This window comes from Nycticebus coucang, chromosome 7 (genome assembly GCF_027406575.1).
Source record: "Nycticebus coucang isolate mNycCou1 chromosome 7, mNycCou1.pri, whole genome shotgun sequence".
Taxonomy (NCBI): Eukaryota; Metazoa; Chordata; class Mammalia; order Primates; family Lorisidae; genus Nycticebus; species Nycticebus coucang.
The window spans coordinates 95,192,913-95,216,271 of record NC_069786.1 but is presented as its reverse complement, the minus strand read 5'-3'; the positions used below and the strand labels follow the sequence as shown (position 1 = coordinate 95,216,271).

General features: G+C 39.2%; 1 protein-coding gene across 1 annotated transcript in view; it reads right to left on the bottom strand.

Moving 5' to 3' along the window:
• The window catches only part of PLCL1 (phospholipase C like 1 (inactive)), a 360,185-nt gene that overhangs the window by 36,891 nt on the left and 299,935 nt on the right, over positions 1 to 23,359 (bottom strand). Inside the window, exons 4-5 of the mRNA XM_053597114.1 lie at positions 4,099 to 4,174; positions 1,911 to 2,020 (exon numbers count right to left, since the gene is read on the bottom strand). Coding sequence (XP_053453089.1) covers positions 1,911 to 2,020; positions 4,099 to 4,174 — 186 coding nt within the window. The remainder of the gene's footprint in view (positions 1 to 1,910; positions 2,021 to 4,098; positions 4,175 to 23,359) is intronic.

Here is a 23,359-nt window from a genome sequence, read left to right as displayed (position 1 = left end):
ACCGAAAGCTTTGTTTTGGAATAATTAGAACAGCATTAACTCAGCCACATCTGACAATCTACTCCTATCACTAAACCAAACAAACATACAAACAAACCTCAGAAAACGCTAAGTGGGCTCAATTCAGAACAATGAAACAAACAAAAATAACAATAAAATCCTTTTTCCTCCAGTGCTCATCCTCACCTGGCAGACAAATAAAAAGCGGTAGCCCACGTGCCTACCGTCTAGTTCTGTGCACTGTGACTTAGATCTTTTGTGTGCATTATCTGGTTTAATTCTCAAAAGCCAGGACATGGGTATTATTGACACCCTTGGGGAGACGACATCACGTAGTGCTATCACGAGGTCTGCACACAGAGCCCGCATCCTTGCACGAGGCTGCATGTACTCCATGGGACTCAACCACACGACTGAGGCTCACAGGAGGTACAACAGGGTAATGGTTAGAACCACTGGCAGGAGTTGAACATCTCAGCTCTGTCATTTACTAGTTGTGTGATTCCAGGCATGAATTTAAACCTCCCCTAATCCCTCATCTGTGATATTGAGAGAATCCTATCAGGGTGAGCATGCATTGTTCAGTGTTTCGCAGCTATTGCAAGGAAGACAGGAAATGTTTATAAAGTACCTATAGCCTTGAGTGCTGGTCACATACTAAGGGCTAAGTAACCAGTGGCCATTACTAGTTAATGCAATTGTCTGTTTCCCCTTGTAGACCAGTCCTGGAGGCCCAGCATTCTTGATATCTGTATCCCTAGCACCTTTCTCAGTAATCAGCACATTAATAAGCCCACATACACGTCTGCTGAACAGAAGCTTTTTGTGTCAGGGTTCATACTGCCATGTCATGCTGTAAGTGCTAAGCTCATCCTTGCCCTCTAAGCAGGTGATGCCTCATCATCCCCCTCCCCCACCACCCTTAGACTGTTAACTTTGTGAGGTCAAGGTCTGCATCTCTTTTGTTCTTCAATGTCTATCACAGACCTCAGTACACAGTAGGGGCTTAACAAACAGCTCTGGACCAAAATTTTAATAGACATTTGTAATACGTCTTAAAGTTCACCGAGCACTTTCACATAAACATACACAACATCTCTGCAAGAGCAGGTCAAAGACACAGGCTCTAGAGCCAGACTGCCTGTGTTCAAACTCCAGCTCTATTATTTACTAGCTGAATAACCCTGGGGAATACACATAAGTGTTCAATGCCCCTGTTTTCCCGCCTGTAAACATCAATACCTGGTTGCTGCAATTGGTAATTCATATGAACCTCGTAAAACACCTCCTGGCATATAATAAGTGTTCTTTAAAAGCCAGTAATTATTAATTTTGTTTGTGGCTGTTTTTCTTCCAAATCACTGCCAAGAATAAATTATTCTCTCCTTTGACATAAGAAAATATAAAAGAGTGGTATCTTTACTTCAAAATCCTACAATTAATTTGCACCAGAGAGCAGATCATAATCTCAAGAAACTGACTTCCAAAGCTATTTGCAAAAAGAAATGTATTTATAGGGACTGTTCTTAAAATAAAAATCTGAAATGGCCCTAGATATTCTACAGCACAAGTCTTCTTCAGCAACATCTTGCATTATTCTTTCTGCAAATAATAACAGTCATATTGACTTGAGCAGAAGTGTCCGTGTAAGTAAAAACACATACACACAACACCAGGCAATTGAATTAGGTCTCGTGCCCAGGCTGTGCCCTGCCTCCCAACAAAGCTCATGGCCCTATTAGGAGAAAAAGCATGGCAATCCCAGTACACAGCTCCCCATTTCTGAGAGCTGGAACCTGGTGACCAAGCCACATGTTACTTAAAAATCCAACAGGTGATGCTTCTCTATATGTTGGGAAGACAAGGAAGAGGAAAAGACAGGTAAAAAGGGCAGCTGATGTTTCTTCTACCTTCAATACTGTAATGTTCCAAGCAAAGCTCTCAGTAGCCTTGTTGAGTTTTCTTCCTTTCAAGCCTTCTTTTGTCCCCAAATTATGAAGTTCTTCGTGGAACTCCATCCCTTTAAAAAAAGAATCAAGAAGAAATCTTATATTCTTACAGTATACATTTCAGGGGGGAAAAATGGCTTTATTATAAAAATATTATCAGTAAAATATAATTTCACGTTCCTATCCTCTCATAATTCCTAAATCCCCAAATTGAATTTTCCTTTCCATTCTGCTCATTCCACCAAACAATGTCCCTAGAGGCAAACCAATAATGATCAATGCATTAGGGTAAGTTACATTTTAAACACAGAGGAGTCATAGATATAGACATAAGAATTAAAGAAATAAATTCTTCCAACAGGTTACCTCCGCCTTCTTGGTCCTCTTCCTGGGCTGCACGTGACTGGTGTGGTATGTGAGTGGCAACTGTGTGTGCATGTGTCTTACTCTTCTCTGAGAGCCATTCCTGTAGCTTAACAGTAGGCCCTGAGGCCCCCGAGACCACCACTGGTGATTAGTAATGTTGACTAAAATAGAAAAGCTTTTTTAAAAGTAGCATTCCTGGAAATACCCAAGTGCTTCAGATTTGGGAAAGGCCTTAAAGCATTTTTAGCCCAACCATTCAATCAAGCTTGAATACTATAAAAACTATCACCATCATCTGTTTCTTCAGCCCTTCCTTGTCTTAGCACCTCAGGAATGAAAAATCACATTCTCTTTTGGAGAGCCCTGACTGATAGTGAGCCAAAATCTCCTTCCCTGGAACTTCTATCCTTTGGTATTAACTGGCCACAGACCAACAAGGTCTAATCTCTTTTCCACAATGTGGGATTTTAAATATTTGAAGAAAGATATTGGAAAAACCTCCTCAAGTCTTTGCTCCTCTAGACTAAACATTCTAACAGGTGTCAGCTTGCTAATGACTCTTCTTTAAGGCCAGCATCCAGGCCGCTGCATTGCCTGGCTTCCTGGGGCTGAGCACTGTGGGAAGCTGTGTCCAGGTGCGAACACTGCTCAAAATGGGCCTGAAGCAGCCCACACAAGGTGGAAATTTACCACCAGTCTCCTGGTTCTGCTTACCGGACCTTTCTTAAGGCAGCCTAAAACCACACTAACCTTCCTGGTGCTAACACCACAGACATAGCACATGGTTAACGAGCACAACTGTGGGGCCAGGCTCCACCACTTACTGCCCATGTGAGTCTGAACAAGTGTCTGACATTGTGTGGGCTTCAGTTTCCTCACTAGTGAAATGATGGTAACAGGAGCATTTCCCTCATGGGATCTAGTGAAGATCCAATGAGTCAATATATATATATAGCTCCCATAGCAGTGCCTGGCATCATAGAAGAACTAGGTATTATTATTTTTTGTACTTCCAGTCAATTGAAACATCTAAGCCTGCTGGTCAGTCCATGAAGAGCAACAATTTAAAAGTCTGGTCTGGGTTTGAAGGTCGTCTTCACCCACAGGTTGATATGGGATCTCAGGTAATTCACTCAGTATCTCAGAATCTCATTCATAAATTGGATTTGATGATTATTTTGCAGAGTTGTCATGAGGACTAAGTAAGACAGTGGATGTGCTCAGTGTATCATATGCATATATATTAAGGAACTGCCACTTGTCATCTTCCTCGTCATAACCATCATTGTGTATGTGGAGGAGTGGAGGGAGGGGAACAGAAATAAACAGAAGTGCACTCACAGAGTAGTGATTCATGTCACCCATAAAGAAGGCGCACATTTAAACCCCAAACTGAGGGCTAGTAAATAACGTAAAAGCCAAGAAGATTAGCAGGATGATGGTTCGCTTTGTAAAAATAAAGTGGGTTTTAAAGGGTCATGTGGAACCACAGCTTCCACGCTAGCAGTAAAAGGTTTTGAGAGTGTCCCAAACCACAAAAGTCAATTCAAAAACTCCCAGCCCTCCAGACATCTTCAGATACCACCCCAAACCCATACACACACAAAAAAAATCCATCTATTATCACGTAGGTTTCTTCCATACTAAACAAAGTATAGCTAAACAATGCTATAAAATATTTTACTTTTAAGAGAAAGAATGGAAAGCTTTTTAAAAAATCTTCCATGAATTACTATGGTTTCTAAAGAATATATTTTTAAAACCCACCAAAGAAAACAATTACCTGCTTTCTGACACTGTACAATTTTTTCATGGACTGTGTCTGCCATTTCTATGAGAAACCGGCTCTCTTGAATCATCTGTCACAAAACAAACATCAAGAAAAGTAGTTGTGAGAAATCCTTAAATTGGCTCATTGGTAAGAAGACATCATACAGACAGACTCACATGACACTTCCAGTGACAGGGAGCCACGGTCTCAACCACAAGAGATGGGAGAAGGAAGGATAATCTCTGTTCTAAGCCCCCTCCATTCTCTAGTTGTGTGAAATGCTTGGTACACAGTGGATGCCAAATAAATAGCTGTTGAATGAATGCAATTATTGAAGTCTTAGAAGTCATCTTCATAAACACCTCTGCTTCCACTCCCTTTCCCCAAGGAGGAATGCCACACTTAGGCACATGGTATTGAAATGCAACAGCAAAGAGAACCAGAAGGGGCTTATGTATCCCTCCAGGGACTACCAAATGTCATCTTTAAAAATATTCTGTGCTCCATTTCATCCTCCTCACCTCTCCTCCACCTGCCCCCACCAAAAATTGAAGCAGCTCCTATCTTCTCCAAATTCTCACAAAACCCCCTTTGTGTCTCTCAGAGGAGAAATGGAAGTTCTGGTCGTTCCCATCTCATTTCTTCCTAAATACCATTTCTAGAATCATCTTCCAAAAGTATAACATTAGTTAATACCTGGTTTTGCCAACTTCCCCTTTGTTTACTGAAGGGGGTCATTTCTCTAACCTAGAGTTCACATCTCCCCATACCCCAGCACATCAAACTCAACAGCCATTGCCTCCATGATATTCCCGTCCTCATGAGTCCCTGTTGACCTGGATGAATTATGTATCTAAGCACCCTCTATATGCCCCTCCTTCCACATATTTCCTCCCATTAGAGAAGCCTTCTAAAGCTACCTCCTCTGTCAAAATCCTGCCAGGCCTGGAAGCTCACTCAGTGCCCCTCCTCTTTTGGTTTCCTGATTTCCCCATCTCTCTTCTTTCCCACTTCCTAAGTTCCCCCAACATTCTAACTTTTTATTCTGCTCATAGAATTTCTTATTTTCTATCTTAAATTATAGTTTTTTGTTTACCTATATTGTCTTCTACTCTCTTACCTCCCCAATAAATTGTAATCCCAGTAAGATAGGGACTCAGTCTTATTCACATTTTTATCAGATTCACCCATCCATTTATATATAATCACCTTTTCCCTATTTTACTTCTACAGTCCTTATTTCTTTTCCCACATATGTGCGTATAACAAAATATTTTGTTTATTATTGGTCACTTTTCAAACTTGTAATTATTTTTTTGAACTCTGATCTTTCTTTTTGTCTCAAGTTTCTCCACTTTATTTTTTTCTAGGTTTCTCCATTTTTCTATAATTTCACATGCTCTTAATTTTCTTTCAGATTAAATACTAAAAGATAAGTACAAAGATTTTTAACAGAATTACTCCTGTAAAAGTATTAACATTCCACCATCATAAAGTAAAATAAGTATTAAAACTTTATTACACACTTATTTGAGGTAAAATAAATTCAGGCTCAAAACATACTACAAATCCTATAATTCAACTTCTTTAAAATCTCCAAGTAAATATTTGCTCAGCCGATAGTATAAGAAATTTCTGTGTTTCCCATCAATTAATAGATCACTTCATAAAAAGATAATATAGTGTGATTTAACTTAAAAAAAAATGGAACTTGGCTGGGTGCCCATAGCACAGTAGTTATGGTGCCAGCCACATACACCAAGGCTGGCGGTTTCAAACCCAGCCCAGGCCAGCTAAACAACAATGACAACTGCAACAAAAAAATATCTGGGTGTTGTGGCAGGTGCCTGTAGTCCCAGCTACTTGGGAGGCTGAGGCAAGAGAATCACTTAAGCCCAAGAGTTTAAGTTTGCTATGAGCTGTGACACTACAGGACCATACCGAGGGCAACATAATGAAGCTCTGGCTCAAAAACAAAAAAAAAGGAACTTCTCTTTGTGATTCCTCAAAGGATAACCTGAAATCCTTCAGTAATCAAAGTTCCAAATTGTATCCTAAAACATCTCATCATTAACATATTGAAAAACCAATCATTGCTTAGGTGAAATTTTCTCAGAAGAGCATCTGATCATCTGTGAAAACAGCTTTCATTGCATTTAGAAGAATCCTTTTATTCTATTTTCTGTAGTCAACTTTCAATTATTAGTAGTTATAGAGAAAACAAATAGATGTCTAAAATATACAAATAATTCCAAACCACAATTTACGTCAATAATCTCAAGCTCTCCTCTCAACTGAGTAATTCATCTAAATTGCTACGAAGATAAAGTGGTTGATTTGTATTATCTCCTGCCTAGGTTGCCCCTGATACTGACTGAAATGAAATATAAAGCCCAAGCCAAGGAGAGAAGGTGAGAAGGTGTCCTTAGATAATCCCCCAGCTGGGTCATCAGTTAACCCTCAGCCAGCAAAGGCTGGGTTAACTCAATCGATAAAATCTGGCAGTGGCCTTATTTACATATCTGATGCCACTGCCTGAGCTCCTAGCTGCCTTTGCCTGCTGTAGTAAGACAAAGAGCTTTTCTTCCGTTCTGTCACATGAATATCTCCTAATGGATCTTTCTTTGTCAGGGCTTTATTCCTAAAAGAATAGGAAACTTACCCAGATAAGGGTTGGTATTACTTTATGTGTTAGATGTCTCTTTGCAAGGATGTGTAAAGTTGTGAGTTAAGATTAAAATTATTTATTTAAAAAGAAAACTTTACCAAAGGGGACAGTAATGCTTTTACTCAGAGATGGATTAAATTGTCTAACCTGCGTGGAAAAAAAAAGTTTCTTCCAGTTTTTCCCAATAAGGAGTTTAATTCCTCAGAATCATTGCAGAGTCAATGGAACTACTTAATAGTACTAAAAAAAAATGAAACTTCAGGAGGGAGGAGCAAGATGGCAGCCAAGTAACAGCTTCCTTGCAACTGGGTGCGGTGAGTCTGGGGACAGAAGACTTCAGAAATCTCTACCTGGTGGGATCTGCCCAGAAACATCCCTTGGGGACACAGGGAATCAGCGAGAGACTTCTAGACCCCATGAGGAGGGCAAAAGCAGTGGAGAATTGGCAAGTGCTTGCATGTGTTCATTTGGTCTAATCCCACTGGCAGCTGTAAGTACAGCAGCAGTGAAATTGAAAACTGGAAAGGCCTTAACTGTGAGCTGTTTTGGTTTGTTTTGGACTTGGCACTCAGTTGAACTACCTTGGGAGAACTTGGGCAAGAGTGCAGAGGACTTTAAGTGTTGTCTAAGGCCCCAGACTGAGCCGCTGAGCCAGACAGAGCTAATAGTATTCAGCTGTGGGCTAAGCAGAGCCATTGTGGGAGAACTGCCCCAGAAAGCTCCGCCCTCAGGGTCGCAGAGTAAAGATGGGGGAGTGAGTAATCTAGTGACTGAGCAGCCTAAAGGCAGGGACTGCGATGCCTTATAGCCCTGGCCATCAGGGGTAGAGTGAGACCAGTTTTGGCACACTGAGTAAGCAGATAGCCTCTTTAGGAGTGATCCCAAAGACAAGTGCTTTCCTGGGAAAGCTTCTGCTTAGCCAAGGTTAGCAGTTTAAAATGCCTTTTAAGTGGGCTGAGGAGAGATTTAGGTTCTCAACAATGCAGGGTTTGAGAAATCAGCAGAGACCTCCAGTCTCCATCTCGTACAGCTGTATCAGCATTGTGATTAACATCACATATCCCAGAAGATCACCTGTTGCCCAGACAATATCCAGCAAGATATATACACTGCTTTGTTTTTGGTTTTGTTTCTTGTTTTCTTTTTGTTGTTGTTGTTGTCGTTTTTAATTTCAACATTTTCCCTATAGATTTTTCATTGCTTTTTTTTCTTGCTTCATTTTTCTAGTTCAAATATAATTTTCCATTGTTGCCTTTTTCAACAATTAGAACTTCATTTTTGCTAGTGTTTCTACCCCCGTTATTTGGTTTTTCCCCCAATTTTATCCCGTAAAGTTTTCTGTTTGCTTGTTTTATTTTGATTTATAGCATTTTTGTCTTTCCTCTCTACTTGGTGGAGGTGGGGTACTGTGTCCGATCAGGCAATGAAAGAGCTGCTGACCTCAAGGAACCACCCAACCCGGCATCCCAAGAAGCTGGGGGGGTTTTAAGGTTAGTTCAAAGTATTAACCTTAGAGTTAATGGCTCTGCTCAGCCCACAGGTATACCCTACTGTATACCTGTCTCCCTCTTCCTGTGCCTCTCTTCTTTTTGTCAATATTCCCTTTTACCTATCCCCGTCCTTCTTTTTTCTTTTTTTATTTTTCTTTCTTTTTTCCCTTCTTGCTCTTCAATCTTCTCATCCTTCTGGTCCTGTACCAAAAGGACTCATCAAAACCCTAGTCCAGAGGCACAGCAACTTAAAGAGCAAGAGGAAGTGAAAGGAAAATTAGGGCAAGGAATCAGATAAAAGAAATAACTCATGAGGAAGAATCAGCAGAAAACTGCTGGCAACATGAAAACCCAGCCCAGAGCAACCCCCAAGGGACTGTGACATAGCTACTGCAGAGGACTCCACCTATAAGGAAATGTTAAAAATGACAGAAAGGGAATTTAGAATACAGATGATAAAAACAATGAAGGAAATGATGGAAACAATAAAGGAAACTGCTGATAAAGTGGAAATCCAAAACAGAATCAAATAAGAGATGAACAATATGAAGAATATGAACTAAAAGGAAATCCAAATACAGAATCAAATAAGAGATGAATGATATGAAGAATATAAAAAGGATATAGCAGAGCTGAAGGACCTGAAGTAGTCAATTAGGGAAGTTGAAGATGCAACAGAAAGTATCAACAACAGATTAGACCATGCAGAAGAAAGAATCTCAGAGCTCTTGAGATAACTGAGATAGTTAAAGAGGCAGAAAAGAAGAGAGAGAAAGCAAAATGTTCACTGACAGAATTATGGGACTTTATGAAGCATTCAAACATAGGAGTTATAGGTATTCCAGAAAGGGAAGAAGAATACCCCAGGGGAATGGAAGCCATACTAGAGAATATTAAAAATGAAAATTTCCCAAATATCACCAAAGATTATGATACACTCCTTTCAGAAGGATATCAGACCCCAGATCACCTCAACTCTAACCGAGCTTCTTCAAGACACATTGTGATGAAGCTGTCCAAAGTCAAGACAAAAGAAAAGATTCTTCAAGCTGCCAGGAGTAAGGACCAGTTGACCTACAGGGGCAAATCTATCAGGGTGACTGCAGACTTCTCTAATGAAACTTTCCAAGCAAGAAGACAATGGTCATCTACCTTTAATCTACTTTAACAGAACAATTTCCAGCCCAGAATTCTATATCCTGCTAAGCTAAGCTTTAAAATTGATGGAGAAATCAAATCACTTACTGATATACAAACATTGAGGAAATTCGCCACAACAAGACCAGCTCTACAGGAAATACTTCAACCTGCTCTACACACTAACCATCACAATGGATCAACAGCAAAGATCTCAAAAAATGAAGGACAGAACCTAACTTCCACACTGATGCAAAAGATAAAACTAAGCAATGGACTCTCACAAAATAAGATGAATAGAACACTACCACACTTATCAGTTATCTCAATAAATGTTAATGGCTTGAATTCCCCACTGAAGAGGCATAGATTGGCTGACTATATTAAAAAACACAAGCCATCCATTTGCTGTCTGCAAAAAATATACCTAGCTTCAAAAGACAAATTAAAACTCTGAGTTAAGGGTTGGAAGACAATTTTTCAGGCAAATGGAGTTCAGAAGAAAAGAGGCGCTGCAATCTTATTTTCAGATGCATGTGGATTTAAAGCAACTAAAGACAAAAAAAGATAAAGATGGTCATTTATATTGGTCAAGGGAGAAATACAAGAAGATGTTTCAATTCTAAATATTTATGCACCCAATTTAAATGCTCCCAGATTCTTGAAACAGACCTTACTCAGTCTGAGCAATATGATAACCTATATTACCATAATAACAGAGGACTTTAATAATCCTCTTACAGAGCTGGACAGATCCTCTAAACAGAAATTAAACAGATATAAGAGACTTAAATGAGGCCCTAGAACAACTGTGCTTGATAGATGCATATCGAACACTCCACCCCCAAAATAAAGAATATACATTCTTCTCATCACCCCATGGAACATTCTCCAAAATTGATCATATCCTAGGACACAAAACAAACCTCAACACAATCAAAAGAATTGAAATTTTACCTTGTATTTTTTTAGACCACAAGGCACTAAAGGTGGAACTCAACTCCAACAAAAATGTTCAACCCCAAAGCATGGAAATTAAACAACCTTCTGTTGAATGACAGTTGGGTGCAGGAAGAAACAAAACAGGAAATCATCAACTTCCTTGAGCATAACAACAATGAAGACCTGTGGGATACTGCAAAAGCAGTTTTGAGAGGAAAATTTATTGTTTCAGATGCCTACATTTGAAAAACAGAAAGAGAAAGCACCAACAAACTCACAAGCCATCTTATGGAATTGGAAAAAGAAGAACAATCTAAGCCTAAACCCAGCAGAAGAACAGAAATCTCCAAAATTAAATCAGAGATCAATGAAATTGAAAACAAAAGAATTATTCAGAAAATTAATGAAACAAGGAGTTAGTTTTTTGAAAAAATAAATAAAGTAGATAAACTTTTGGCCAGACTAACTAGAAATAGAAAAGTAAAATAACCTAAACTCAATCAGAAATGACAAAGGGGAAATTACAACTGATGCCACCGAGATATAAGAAATCGTCTCTGAATACTACCAGAAAATCTAGGCCCAGAAATTTGACAATGTGAAGGAAATGGATCAATATTTGGAATCACACCCTCTCCCTAGACTTAGCCAGGAAGAAATAAAGCTTCTGAACAGACCAATTTCATACAAAAAAAAAAAAAAAGCTTCATACAAAAAGCTTCCAACCAAAAAATGCCCTGGTCCAGATGGCTTCACACCAGAATTCTATCAAACCTTCAAGGAAGAGCTTATTCCCATACTGCAGAAATTATTCCAAAAAATTGAGAAGGAAGGAATCTTCCTCAACATGTTCTATGAAGCAAACATCACCCTGATACCAAAACCAAAAAAAGACCAAACAAAAAAGGAAAATTTCAGACCAATTTCATTAATGAATATAGATGCAAAAATTATCAACAAAATCCTAGCCAATAGATTAAAGCTTATCATTAAAAAAGTCATACATCATGATCAAGTAGGTTTCATCCCAGGGATGAAAGGCTGGTTTAACATACACAAGTCCATAAACATTATCCACCGTATTAACAGAGGCAAAAATAAAGATCATATGATCCTCTCAATAGATGCAAAAAAAAATTCAATAAAATACAGCATCCTTTTCCAATTAAAACCTGAAGAGTATAGGCATAGGTGGCACATATCTTAAACTAATTGAAGCTATCTATGACAAAACCACAGCTAATATTTTACTGAATGGAGTAAAACTGAAAACTTTTACTCTCAGAACTGGAACCAGACAAGGTTGTCCTCTGTCACCATTACTATTCAACATAGTGCTGCAAGTTCTAGCCAATAGAATTAGGCAAGACAAGGAAATAAAGGGTATCCAAATTAAAGCAGAGGAGGTCAAACTCTCCCTCTTTGCTGATGATATGATCTTATATGTAGAGAACCCCAAAAACTCAACCACAAGACTCCTGGAAGTCATTTAAAAATACAGTAATGTCTCAGGATATAAAATCAATGTCCACAAGTCAGTAGCCTTTGTATACGCAAGGACACAACTCCCTTCACCATAGCTTCAAAGAAAATGAAATACCTAGAATATACCTAACAAAGGAAGTGAAGGACCTCTATTAAGAAAATTATGAAATCCTAAGAAAGGAAATAGTGGAAGATATTAACAAATGGAAGAACTTACCATGCTCATGGCTGGGAAGAATCGACATTGCTAAAATGTCTATACTTCCCAAAGTAATCTACCTATTCAGTGCTATCCCTATTAAGATACCAACATCATACTTCCAAGATTTGGAAAAAATGATTCTGTGTTTTGTATGGAACCGGAAAAAAACCCGTATAGCTAAAGCAGTTCTTTGTAATAAAAACAAAGCTGGGGCATCACCATACCAGATTTTAGGCTGTATTACAAAGCCATAGTGGTCAAGACAGCATGGTACTGGCACAAAAACAGAGACATAGACACTTGGAATTGAATAGAAAACCAGGAAATGAAACTAACATCATACAACCACCTAATATTTGATAAACCAAACAAGAACATACCTTGGGGGAAAGACTCCCTATTCAATAAATGGTGGTGGGAGAACTGGATATCCACATGTAAAAGACTGAAACTGGACCCACACCTTACTCCACTCACAAAAAGTGATTCAAGATGGATAAAGGACTTAAATTTAAGGCATGAAACAATAAAAATCCTCAAAGAAAGCATAGGAAAAACACTGGAAAGTATCAGCCTGGGAAAAGACTTCATGAAGAAGACTGCCATGGCAGTTGAAACAACAACAATAAACAAATGGGACTTAATTAAACTGAAAAGCTTCTGTACAGCTCAGGAGACAACAAGCAAAGCAAATAGACAACCTACATAATGGGAAAGGATATTTGCATATTTTGAATCAGACAAGAGCTTGATAACTAGGATCTACAGAGAACTCAAATTAATCCACACAAAAAAAGCCAACAATCCCTTATATCAATGGGCAAGAGAGATGAATAGAACCTTCTCTAAAGAAAACAGATGAATGGCTAACAAACATATGAAAAAAATGCTCATCATCCCTAATTATTAGAGAAATGCAAATCAAACCACCCTGAGATACCATCTAACCCCAGCAAGAATGGCCCACATCACAAAATCTTGAAACTGCAGATGCTGGTATGGATGTGGAGAGAAGGGAACACTTTTATACTGCTGGTGGGACCACAAACTAATACAACCTTTTTGAAAGGAAGTATGGAGAAACCTCAAAGAACTCAGTCTAGACCTCCCATTTGATCCTGCAATCCCATTACTGAGCATCCCAGAAGGAAAAAAAAATCCTTTTATCATAAGGACACTTGCACTAGACTGTTTACTGCAGCTCAATTTATAATCACCAAAATGTGAAAATAGCCGAAATGTCCACCAACCCAGGAATGGATTAACAAGCTATGGTATATGTACACTATGGAATACTATTCAGCCATTAAAAAAAATGGAGACTTTACATCTTTTGTATTAACCTGGATGGAAGTGGAACACATTATTCTTAGTAAAGCATTACAAGAATGGAGAAGCATGAATCCTGTGTACTCAATTTTGATATGAGGGCAATTAATGACAATTAATGACATGGCAGGGGGTGGGGGAAGGGGAGAGCAGAGAGAGAAAGAAGGAGGAAGGGGTGGGGAAAGGAAGAGCAAAGAGAGGGAAAGAGGGAGGGTAGTGGGGTGTCAGTGCGTGCCACACCTTTTGGGGGCAAGACATGATTGTAAGAGGGACTTTACCTAACAAATGCAATCAGTGTAACCTGGTTTCTTATACCCTCAATGAATCCCCAACAATAAGAAAAAAATGAGGGGGAGAGATTAAAGATGGCGGCCGAGTAACAGCTTCCCTGCAACTGGGAACAGCGAGTCTGGGGAGACAAGACTCCAGGCATCTCTGGCCAGTGGGATCTGCCTATAATCATCCCTTTGAGGATACAGGGAGCCAGCAAGGGACTTCTGGACCCCAAGAGAAGGACAAAAACAGTGGAAAACTGGCAAGTGGTTGCGTGTGTTCGACCGACCTAATCATGCTGGCAACCGTAAGTACAAGCACCAGTGAGACAGCAAACCAGAAAGGCCTTACCTGTGAACTGTTTCGGTGTTCTTGGACTTGGCACTCAGTTGAACTGCCTTGGGGAGAGCTTGAGCAGGAGTGTGGAGAACTTTGGGCATTGTCTGGGGCCCCAGACTGAGCCACTGAGCTGGGTGCAGGAAGCCATTGTGAAAGAACTGCCCTGGCAAGCTCCACCCTCAGGGTCTCAGAGCAAGGATTGGGCAGGTCAAAGTAACCTACTGACTGAGCAGCCTAAAGGTGGGGGCTGAGCTGCCTTACAGCCTTAATCCTTAGGAGCAGAGTGAGACGGTTTTGGCACACTGGAGCCTTGGGCTGTTGCCCTGGGTAGAGTGCCGTGATGTCATAGCTCATAGCAACCTCAAACTCCTGGGCTTGGCGCCGCCCAGACCTCCATAAGAGCTGTGCAGTGACCCCTGACCAGTGACCTGCACCCAGTGGGCCTCTACATTCCCTGACCAGGAACTGTGGGAGCCACACAACCCTGCGTCCTCCCTCTTGTGTCCTCCCAGCTTCCACACTAGCCCGTTCATCTGGACAGGGACTCTGGTAGCTGCGTGCCCTTTGCAGCCCTCCGTGCCTCTGCACAGAGCTCTTCTCCTGGCCAGAGACTGTTGGAGCCTTGGACTCTCTGTGCCAAAGTCAATGGGCGCCTGGCACTCCCAGAACCGTGCACACCACCCCCAGCCCTGTTGCTGGATCCGGGTGTGTCACAAACCGGAGCTGCTTCCACAACCAGAACTCCCTAGCTAGAGCAGCCCCAGAGGAACTACACAGGGTCACTCCCTACAAAGATCCAGCAACAATAGAGTGATCCTGCTGGGGTCTAATCTTGGAGAGACACCTCCCCAACTCTGAGGACAGCCGGAGGCAATGGTGAAAAACAATCATGAGGCAAAATCAACAGAAAAACTCAGGCAATATGAATAATCAGAGTAGATCAACTCCCCCAAGGATCAATGGGGCAGAAACAGCACAAGACCCCATGCACAAACAAATAGCTGAGATGTCAGAAATTGAATTCAGGATCTGGATAGCAAATAAGATTGAATTAGAATTCCAAAAGTTATCTCAAGAATTCAACGGATTCAAAGACCAAATGACCAAAGAATTCAACACATTGAGACAAGAAGTTGCATCCCTCAAAGATCTGAGAAACACAGTAGAATCCCTCAGTAACAGAACGGAGCAAGCAGAAGAAAGCATTTCTGACATTGAAGACAAAGCTTTCGAATGCTCCCAAATCCTCAAAGAAGAAGAGAAATGGAGAGCAAAAACAGACCACTCTCTCAGAGAGCTCTTGGATAATTTGAAGAAAACCAATATTCGTCTTATAGGGATCCCCGAAAGTGACGAAGTGGCTTCACAAGGCACAGAGTCTCTTCTCCATGAGATTATGAAGGAGAACTTTCCAGACATGCCAAGAGATTCCGAAATTCAGATAGCAGACAGTTTCAGAACTCCAGCACGACTCAACCCAAATGAGACATCCCCCAGACACATCATAATCAATTTCACTAAAGTTAATATGAAGGAGAAAATTCTGAAAGCTGCCAGACGAAAGAAAACCATTACCTACAAGGGGAAGAATATCAGAATAACTGCAGATCCCTCTGCTGAAACCTTTCAAGCTAGAAGAGAATGGTCATCGACTTTTAATCTCCTAAAACAAAATAACTTTCAACCCAGGATCCTGTACCCAGCTAAACTGAGCTTCATTTATGATGGAGAAATTAAATACTTCAACGACATTCACATGTTGAAGAAATTTGCCACAACTAAACCAGCTCTCCATGACATTCTTAGACCTATCCTTCATAAAGACCAGTGTAATTCTCCACCACAAAAGTAAACCCACCCAAAAAATTTTTGATCAAATTCCAACTTCCACAGTCGCAAAAGGATTAAAAATGTCCACCGGTCTCTCGAAAGGCTTATCAATACTCTCAATTAATGTGAATGGTTTAAATTGTCCTCTAAAGAGGCATAGGATGGCGGCTGCATCCAAGAATCGCATCTTACATTAAAAGCCAGATATAGACTAAAGGTGAAGGGATGGTCATCTATATTCCAGACAAATGGAAAGCAGAAAAAAGCAGGCGTTGCAATCCTGTTCGCAGACACAATAGGCTTTAAACCAACCAAAATAATTAAGGAGAAGGATGGACACTTCATATTTGTTAAAGGTAATACTCAATACGATGAGATCTCAATTATTAATATTTATGCACCCAACCACAACGCACCTCAATTTATAAGAGAAACTCTAACAGACATGAGCAACTTGATTTCCTCCACTTCCATAGTAGTTGGAGATTTTAACACCCCTTTAGTAGTGCTGGATAGATCCTCCAAAAAGAAGCTAAGCAAAGAAATTTTAGATTTAAACTCAACCATTCAACATCTGGACTTAACAGACGTCTACAGAACATTTCATCCCAAAAAAACTCAATACACATTCTTCTCATCAGCCAACGGAACATACTCCAAAATCGATCACATCTTAGGCCACAAATCTAACCTCAGCAAATTAAAAAAAAACAGAAATTATTCCTTGCATCTTCTCAGACCATCATGGAATGAAAGTTGAACTAAATAACAACAGGAACCTGCATACCCATACAAAAACATGGAAGCTAAACAACCTTATGCTGAAGGATACATGGGTTATATACGAGACTAAGAAGCAAATCACCATATTTTTGGAACAAAACAACAATCAAGTCACGAATTACCAGAACCTCTGGGATACTGCAAAGGCAGTCCTAAGAGGGAAATTTATAGCACTGCAAGCCTTCCTCAAGAAAACAGAAAGAAAGGAAGTCAATAACTTAATGGAACATCTCAAGCAACTGGAGAAAGAAGAACACTTCAACCCCAAACACAACAGAAGAAAAGAAATAACCAAAATCAGAGCAGAATTAAATGAAATTGAAAACAAAAGAACTATACAACAGATCAATAAATCCAAAAGCTGGTTTTTTGAAAAGATCAATAAAATAGACAAACCTTTGGCCAACCTAACCAGGAAAAAGAGAATAAAATCTCTAATTTCATCAATCAGAAATGGTAATGATGAAATAACAACAGACCCCTCAGAAATTCAAAAAATCCTTAATGAATACTACAAGAAACTCTACTCTCAGAAATATGAAAATCTGAAAGAAATTGACCAATACCTGGAAGCATGCCACCTACCAAGACTTAGCCAGAACGAAGTAGAAATGTTGAACAGGCCTATATCAAGTTCTGAAATAGCATCAACCATTCAAAATCTCCCTAAAAAGAAAAGCCCAGGACCAGATGGCTTTATGTCAGAATTCTACCAAACATTTAAAGAAGAACTAGTACCTATACTACTAAACCTCTTCCAAAATATAGAAAAAGAAGGAATATTACCCAGCACATTCTACGAAGCAAACATCACCTTGATTCCCAAACCAGGGAAAGACCCAACAAGAAAAGAAAATTATAGACCAATATCACTAATGAATATTGATGCTAAAATACTCAATAAAATCCTAACAAACAGAATCCAGCAACACATCAAAAAAATTATACACCATGACCAAGTTGGATTTATCCCAGGGTCTCAAGGCTGGTTCAATATACGTAAATCTATAAATGTAATTCAACACATAAACAAACTTAAAAATAAAGACCATATGATTCTTTCAATTGATGCAGAAAAAGCTTTTGCTAATATCCAGCATCACTTCATGATCAGAACACTTAAGAAAATTGGTATAGAAGGGACATTTCTTAAACTAATAGAGGCCATCTACAGCAAACCCACAGCAAATATCATACTGAATGGAGTTAAATTGAAATCATTTCCACTTAGATCAGGAACCAGGCAAGGTTGCCCATTGTCTCCATTGCTCTTTAACATTGTAATAGAAGTTTTAGCCATTGCAATTAGGGAAGAAAAGGCGATCAAGGGTATCCACATAGGGTCAGAAGAGATCAAACTTTCACTCTTCACAGATGATACGATTGTATATCTGGAAAACACTAGGGATTCTACTACAAAACTTTTAGAAGTGATCAAGGAATATAGCAATGTCTCAGGCTACAAAATCAACACCCATAAATCTGTAGCCTTTATATATACCAACAATAACCAAGCCAAACAAACAGTCAAGGACTCTATTTCTTTCACAGTAGTGCCAAAGAAGATGAAATATTTGGGAGTATACCTAACAAAGGACGTGAAAGATCTCTACAAAGAGAACTACGAAACTCTAAGAAAAGAAATAGCCGAAGATGTTAACAGATGGAAAAACATACCATGCTTATGGCTGGGAAGAATCAACATTGTTAGAATGTCCATACTGCCCAAAGCAATATATAATTTTAACACAATTCCTATTAAAGCTCCATTGTCATAGTTTAAAGATCTTGAAAAAATAATACTTCATTTTATATGGAATCAGAAAAAGCCTCGAATAGCCAAAACATTACTGAGCAATAAAAACAAAGCAGGAGGAATCACGCTACCAGACCTGAGACTGTACTATAAATCTATAGTGATCAAAACAGCATGGTACTGGCACAAAAGCAGAGAAGTAGATGTCTGGAACAGAACAGAGAACCAAGAGATGGATCCAGCTATTTACCGTTATTTGATCTTTGACAAGCCAATTAAAAACATTCAGTGGGTAAAAGATTCCCTATTTAACAAATGGTGCTGGGTAAACTGGCTGGCAACCTGTAGAAGACTGAAACTGGACCCACACCTTTCACCATTAACTAAGATAGACTCTCACTGGATAAAAGATTTAAACTTAAGACATGAAACTATAAAAATACTTGAAGAAAGTGCAGGGAAAACTCTTGAAGGAATCGGCCTGGGTGAGTATTTTATGAGGAGGAATCCCCAGGCAATTGAAGCAGTATCAAAAATACACTACTGGGACCTGATCAAACTAAAAAGCTTCTGCACAGCCAAGAACATAGTGAGTAAAGCAAGCAGACAGCCCTCAGAATGGGAGAAAACATTTGCAGGTTATACCTCTGATAAAGGTCTAATAACCAGAATCCACAGAGAACTTAAACGTATTAACAAGAAAAGAACACGTGACCCCATCTCAGGGTGGGCAAGGGACTTGAAGAGAAACTTCTCTAAAGAAGACTGATGCATGATCTACAAACACATGAAAAAAAGCTCATCATCCTTAATCATCAGAGAAATGCAAATCAAAACTACTCTGAGATATCACCTAACCCCAGTAAGGGTAGCACACATAACAAAATCCCAAAACCAGAAATGTTGGCGTGGATGTGGAGGAAAGGGCACACTTCTACACTGCTGGTGGGAATGCCCACTAATACGTTCCTTCTGGAAGGATGTTTAGAGAATACTTAGAGACCTAAAATTAGACCTGCCATTCAATCCTATAATTCCTTTACTAGGTTTATACCCAGAAGACCAAAAGTCACAATATAACAAAGACATCTGTACCAGAATGTTTATTGCAGCCCAATTCATAATTGCTAAGTCATGGAAGAAGCCCAAGTGCCCATCGACCCACGAATGGACTAGCAAATTGTGGTACATGTATACCATGGAATATTATGCAGCCTTAAAGAAAGATGGAGACTTTACCTCTTTCATGTTTACATGGATGGAGCTAGAACATATTCTTCTTAGCAAAGTATCTCAGGAATGGAAGAAAAAGTATCCAATGTACTCAGCCCTACTATGAAGCTAGATTACAGCTTTCACATGAAGGCTATAACCCAACTATAGCACAAGACTATGAGGAAAGGGCCAAGGAAGGGGAAGGGAGGGGGGAGGTTTTGGTGGAGGGAGGGTAATGGGTGGGGCCACATCTATGGTGCATCTTAGAATGGGTACAGGCAATTGCACTAATGTACACAGCTATGATTTAACAATTAAAAAAAAGAAAAAAAATGAAACTTCATCATATCAGGACTCAAAAATCTTCTGTAGATTCCAATTTTCTCCTGAATGATATCTAAATGTCTCGAACATCCTATTGAAAAGTCACCTTATTAGGGACAACCCCATTTTATAGATTTAAAAAGCTGACCAAAAGTTGACTTGCCTAAAGTGATACAGTTGATTAGTAAAATAATGTAGATTTTACCTCCCAGGCGTTCAGGAGGAGACCTGTGCTCCTAAGTTGTTCTGTGACAGCAACATTATATCTCACTATGGATTTCCCATTGCAAGTGCAACTTGGTGACAAACATTCAAGAAAGTGGCATTCATCAAATCATCATGAAAATAAATTTTTGCCATGGCTATTTTTCCCTCCCACTTTAATTTGCAACACATATCTGCTATTAAACACTCTTCCTATGAAACCTAGGAAGAAGTATACTATCTTGGGTCCATTTTTTTTTTTTCAGGAAGGCCTTGGAAACTTTGTATAAAGCTACTATTTGAAAATATGTGAGTCAGTAAAAAGACAATCTATTCTAAACATATTTTTGTTCTCTCCCCTTAAGAACACTGCAATAATTCATCCATCTCTTACCTGCCTTGGAATAAAAACACAAGGTTTTGGCTCTTTGCTTTTGCAGTGGCTCATCTTTTCAGATTGTTTAAAATAAGACATGTATTTTATTAAACTTGGTACATTTGTAAATCAGATTGTTATTACATATATATTTGCTAACTAGAATGAAGATAATATCCTTTACTTTTCAAATTTTTTCAATAAGGTAGAACCTCTGTAAGCTGACCACCCAAGGGATGGTAACAAACTGACCCAGCTACAGAGGTGGTCAACATAAGGAACCAGGCCTACTGAACTGATATGGACATGTGGTGACTGTCCGGTCTATGTAAATTATGTCAACTTAAGGAGGTGGTCAATGTAGGGAGGTAGTCAAGCATGGAGGTTCTACTGTATTTTATATGAAACAGATACAAGCATCATTAATTGATTGGCATCTTTTGTTTTTAAACAATCAATCCTGTCAAGATGGCTTACTCTTGGTGAAACAGAGACAAATGCAAAATCAAAATATTAGTCATCTCCCTGCCTTTGATGTGTGCAACCGTGTTGTCTGTCCTGGGACTAGTGCTATATCACATTTTAATGATTAATAATGGGGTGCAGGACAAGAAAACTTGTACAGAGCAAGCTGGAAGATATTTGTCTTCATGTTCATGATAGTGACAGGATCTACTTCACTGAGCTGCTTTCTGCACAAAGGGATCATTTTACCTTTTCTTTCATCCAGTTGTTCTGTTTCCCAAACAGTTGTCAGCTACACCTTGAGTAATCATTTAAAAATGTTTGCTTCTGTGCAGTTATCATTACCATTTAGCTCCTTCATAAAATTGCCAGGTGACTAGCTTTCATAAACCTTCTCCAAGCTTGTCAAGCCTATTTGATTACTTTAATGTCTTTAACAAAAGTATTACAATAGCATGAATCCTATGTACTCAATTTTGATATGAGGACAATTAATGACAATTAAGGTTATGGGGGGGGAAGCAGAAAGAGGGACGGAGGGAGGGGGGTGGGGCCTTGGTGTGTGTCACACTTTATGGGGGCAAGACATGATTGCAAGAGGGACTTTACCTAACAATTGCAATCAGTGTAACCTGGCTTATTGTACCCTCAATGAATCCCCAACAATAAAAAAGAAAAAAAGTATTACAATAGCTTGAGGATTCAGAAAAGCAAAACTAACTTTGAAGAAGCATGTACAAAATTCTACAAAGAAGCCAGCCTGAAATACTTGCTTACTAATGCACCTGTGATCATGGTTTCCCTGGGTACCAGGGTCTTAAGGACTCTCCGGTATCAAGTGGAAATTTTGTCACCATTTAAGATGCTGACAATTCCAACCTTACACAGAAAATGTGTCTAAAGACATTTCTGTATCCACAAGTGAAGGAAGTTTCTGTGCACCAAGGGTACAACACCTTACTTTTAAATAACCAGCTATGGTTGGCCACATGCCAACAAGTGGTTTTTTGGAGGGTTCCACTGCTATGTAAGTCAACATATTCTTTGAAACTCAAACTAATATAAAGTTCTATAAACAGTGCCAGAAGAATATCTGTGACTTACTTAATTTCAATTTAAATTGATTTCAATAAGCAAAACTAAATTGAGGAACTATAAACATGCCTGCAACTTCTTCCCATCCTGAGGCTGCAAATGTATTAGTAATAATACCCACGTAAAAGAGTGTATTTAATCCAACCCATTACACTTGGCCTAATTATGACAGTTGCCAATGTATGGGTTCCACTGCAAGCATGATTAGACAGCAGTTAACTGTTTTTGTTAGATGCCTGCTCATGTTAGCTCTCCAGATCACATCCCAACTGACTTAGTAAAACATTAAATAACCCTTGGCTCGTGTGCTCCAGATTGTTTTGACTTTTTTTTAATCTTCAGAAAATTCATTTCCCTTACCATAGTAAAGTTTTAACTTTTAGGTTAATGTTCAGTAATTCAGAACAGAAGTCACCTTTGGAGAATGTTTTTGGTTTATTTATTTATTCATTTATTCATTTCACAGCTGCAATCTCCTGTAACTATCCCATCCCTGAATGATATATTTAAAACCCTAACGACCACAAAGTTTTGACATTAATTTAAAATACTTAAGAGTATTTTTAAAAGGAATAAAAACTCAACTAAAGGAAAATTTATATAATGTTCAGATAATATTTTCCTTTCAGATTTACTTGCAAATAAAATTCTGCTGAGTAGCAGAAGAGCGAAAATTGTGCTGAGGTAGGAGAAGTGGCATTACAAGCCAATGTGAAAAGTCCAGCAAGGACTCAGGGTCCTTAGACTGCAGCTGAGAACATCAAATACCATCTGCTGACTCTCTGGACACTGTGTATCACTGCTTCACCCACTTTTAGATGTAAGGAGTCCTTTCCCCCAGTACCTTGCATGGTGCTTTGCACATAACAGGTATCCAAAGCATGAATGTTAGAGCCTAAACAGATACACAAAATAATAAGTCATGAGAAAAATGGGAAAAATATATGCTCCTGCCACATTTTCCAGTTTATGTTGAGTCACCGTGCTGTGGGACTTTACATCACAGCCACCTGTGCTGATCCTGTCTCTGTTATTCATCTCTGTATTACGCAGAATCAAATGTAGAAAGGTGACTAGTATGGAGGCTGGGCTTAAAGATGGGTTTCAAAAATCATACTAATCCTACATGGATAAAAACACTATTGTAGAATGAAAACTGTCAAACCTATTCAAACAAACTCATCTTAATAGTGTCCTACTGAAGTTACAGTGCTTTGCAATATAATCACCCACTATTACAACTCCTTGTTAAATGATGAGTAACACACTCAAACCTCACGCTGAGCAGGTCCTTACCAGCCCATTATCTCCTGCCAGTAAACTACCAAATCACAGGGTTTGCCATACCTAACGCAGCATT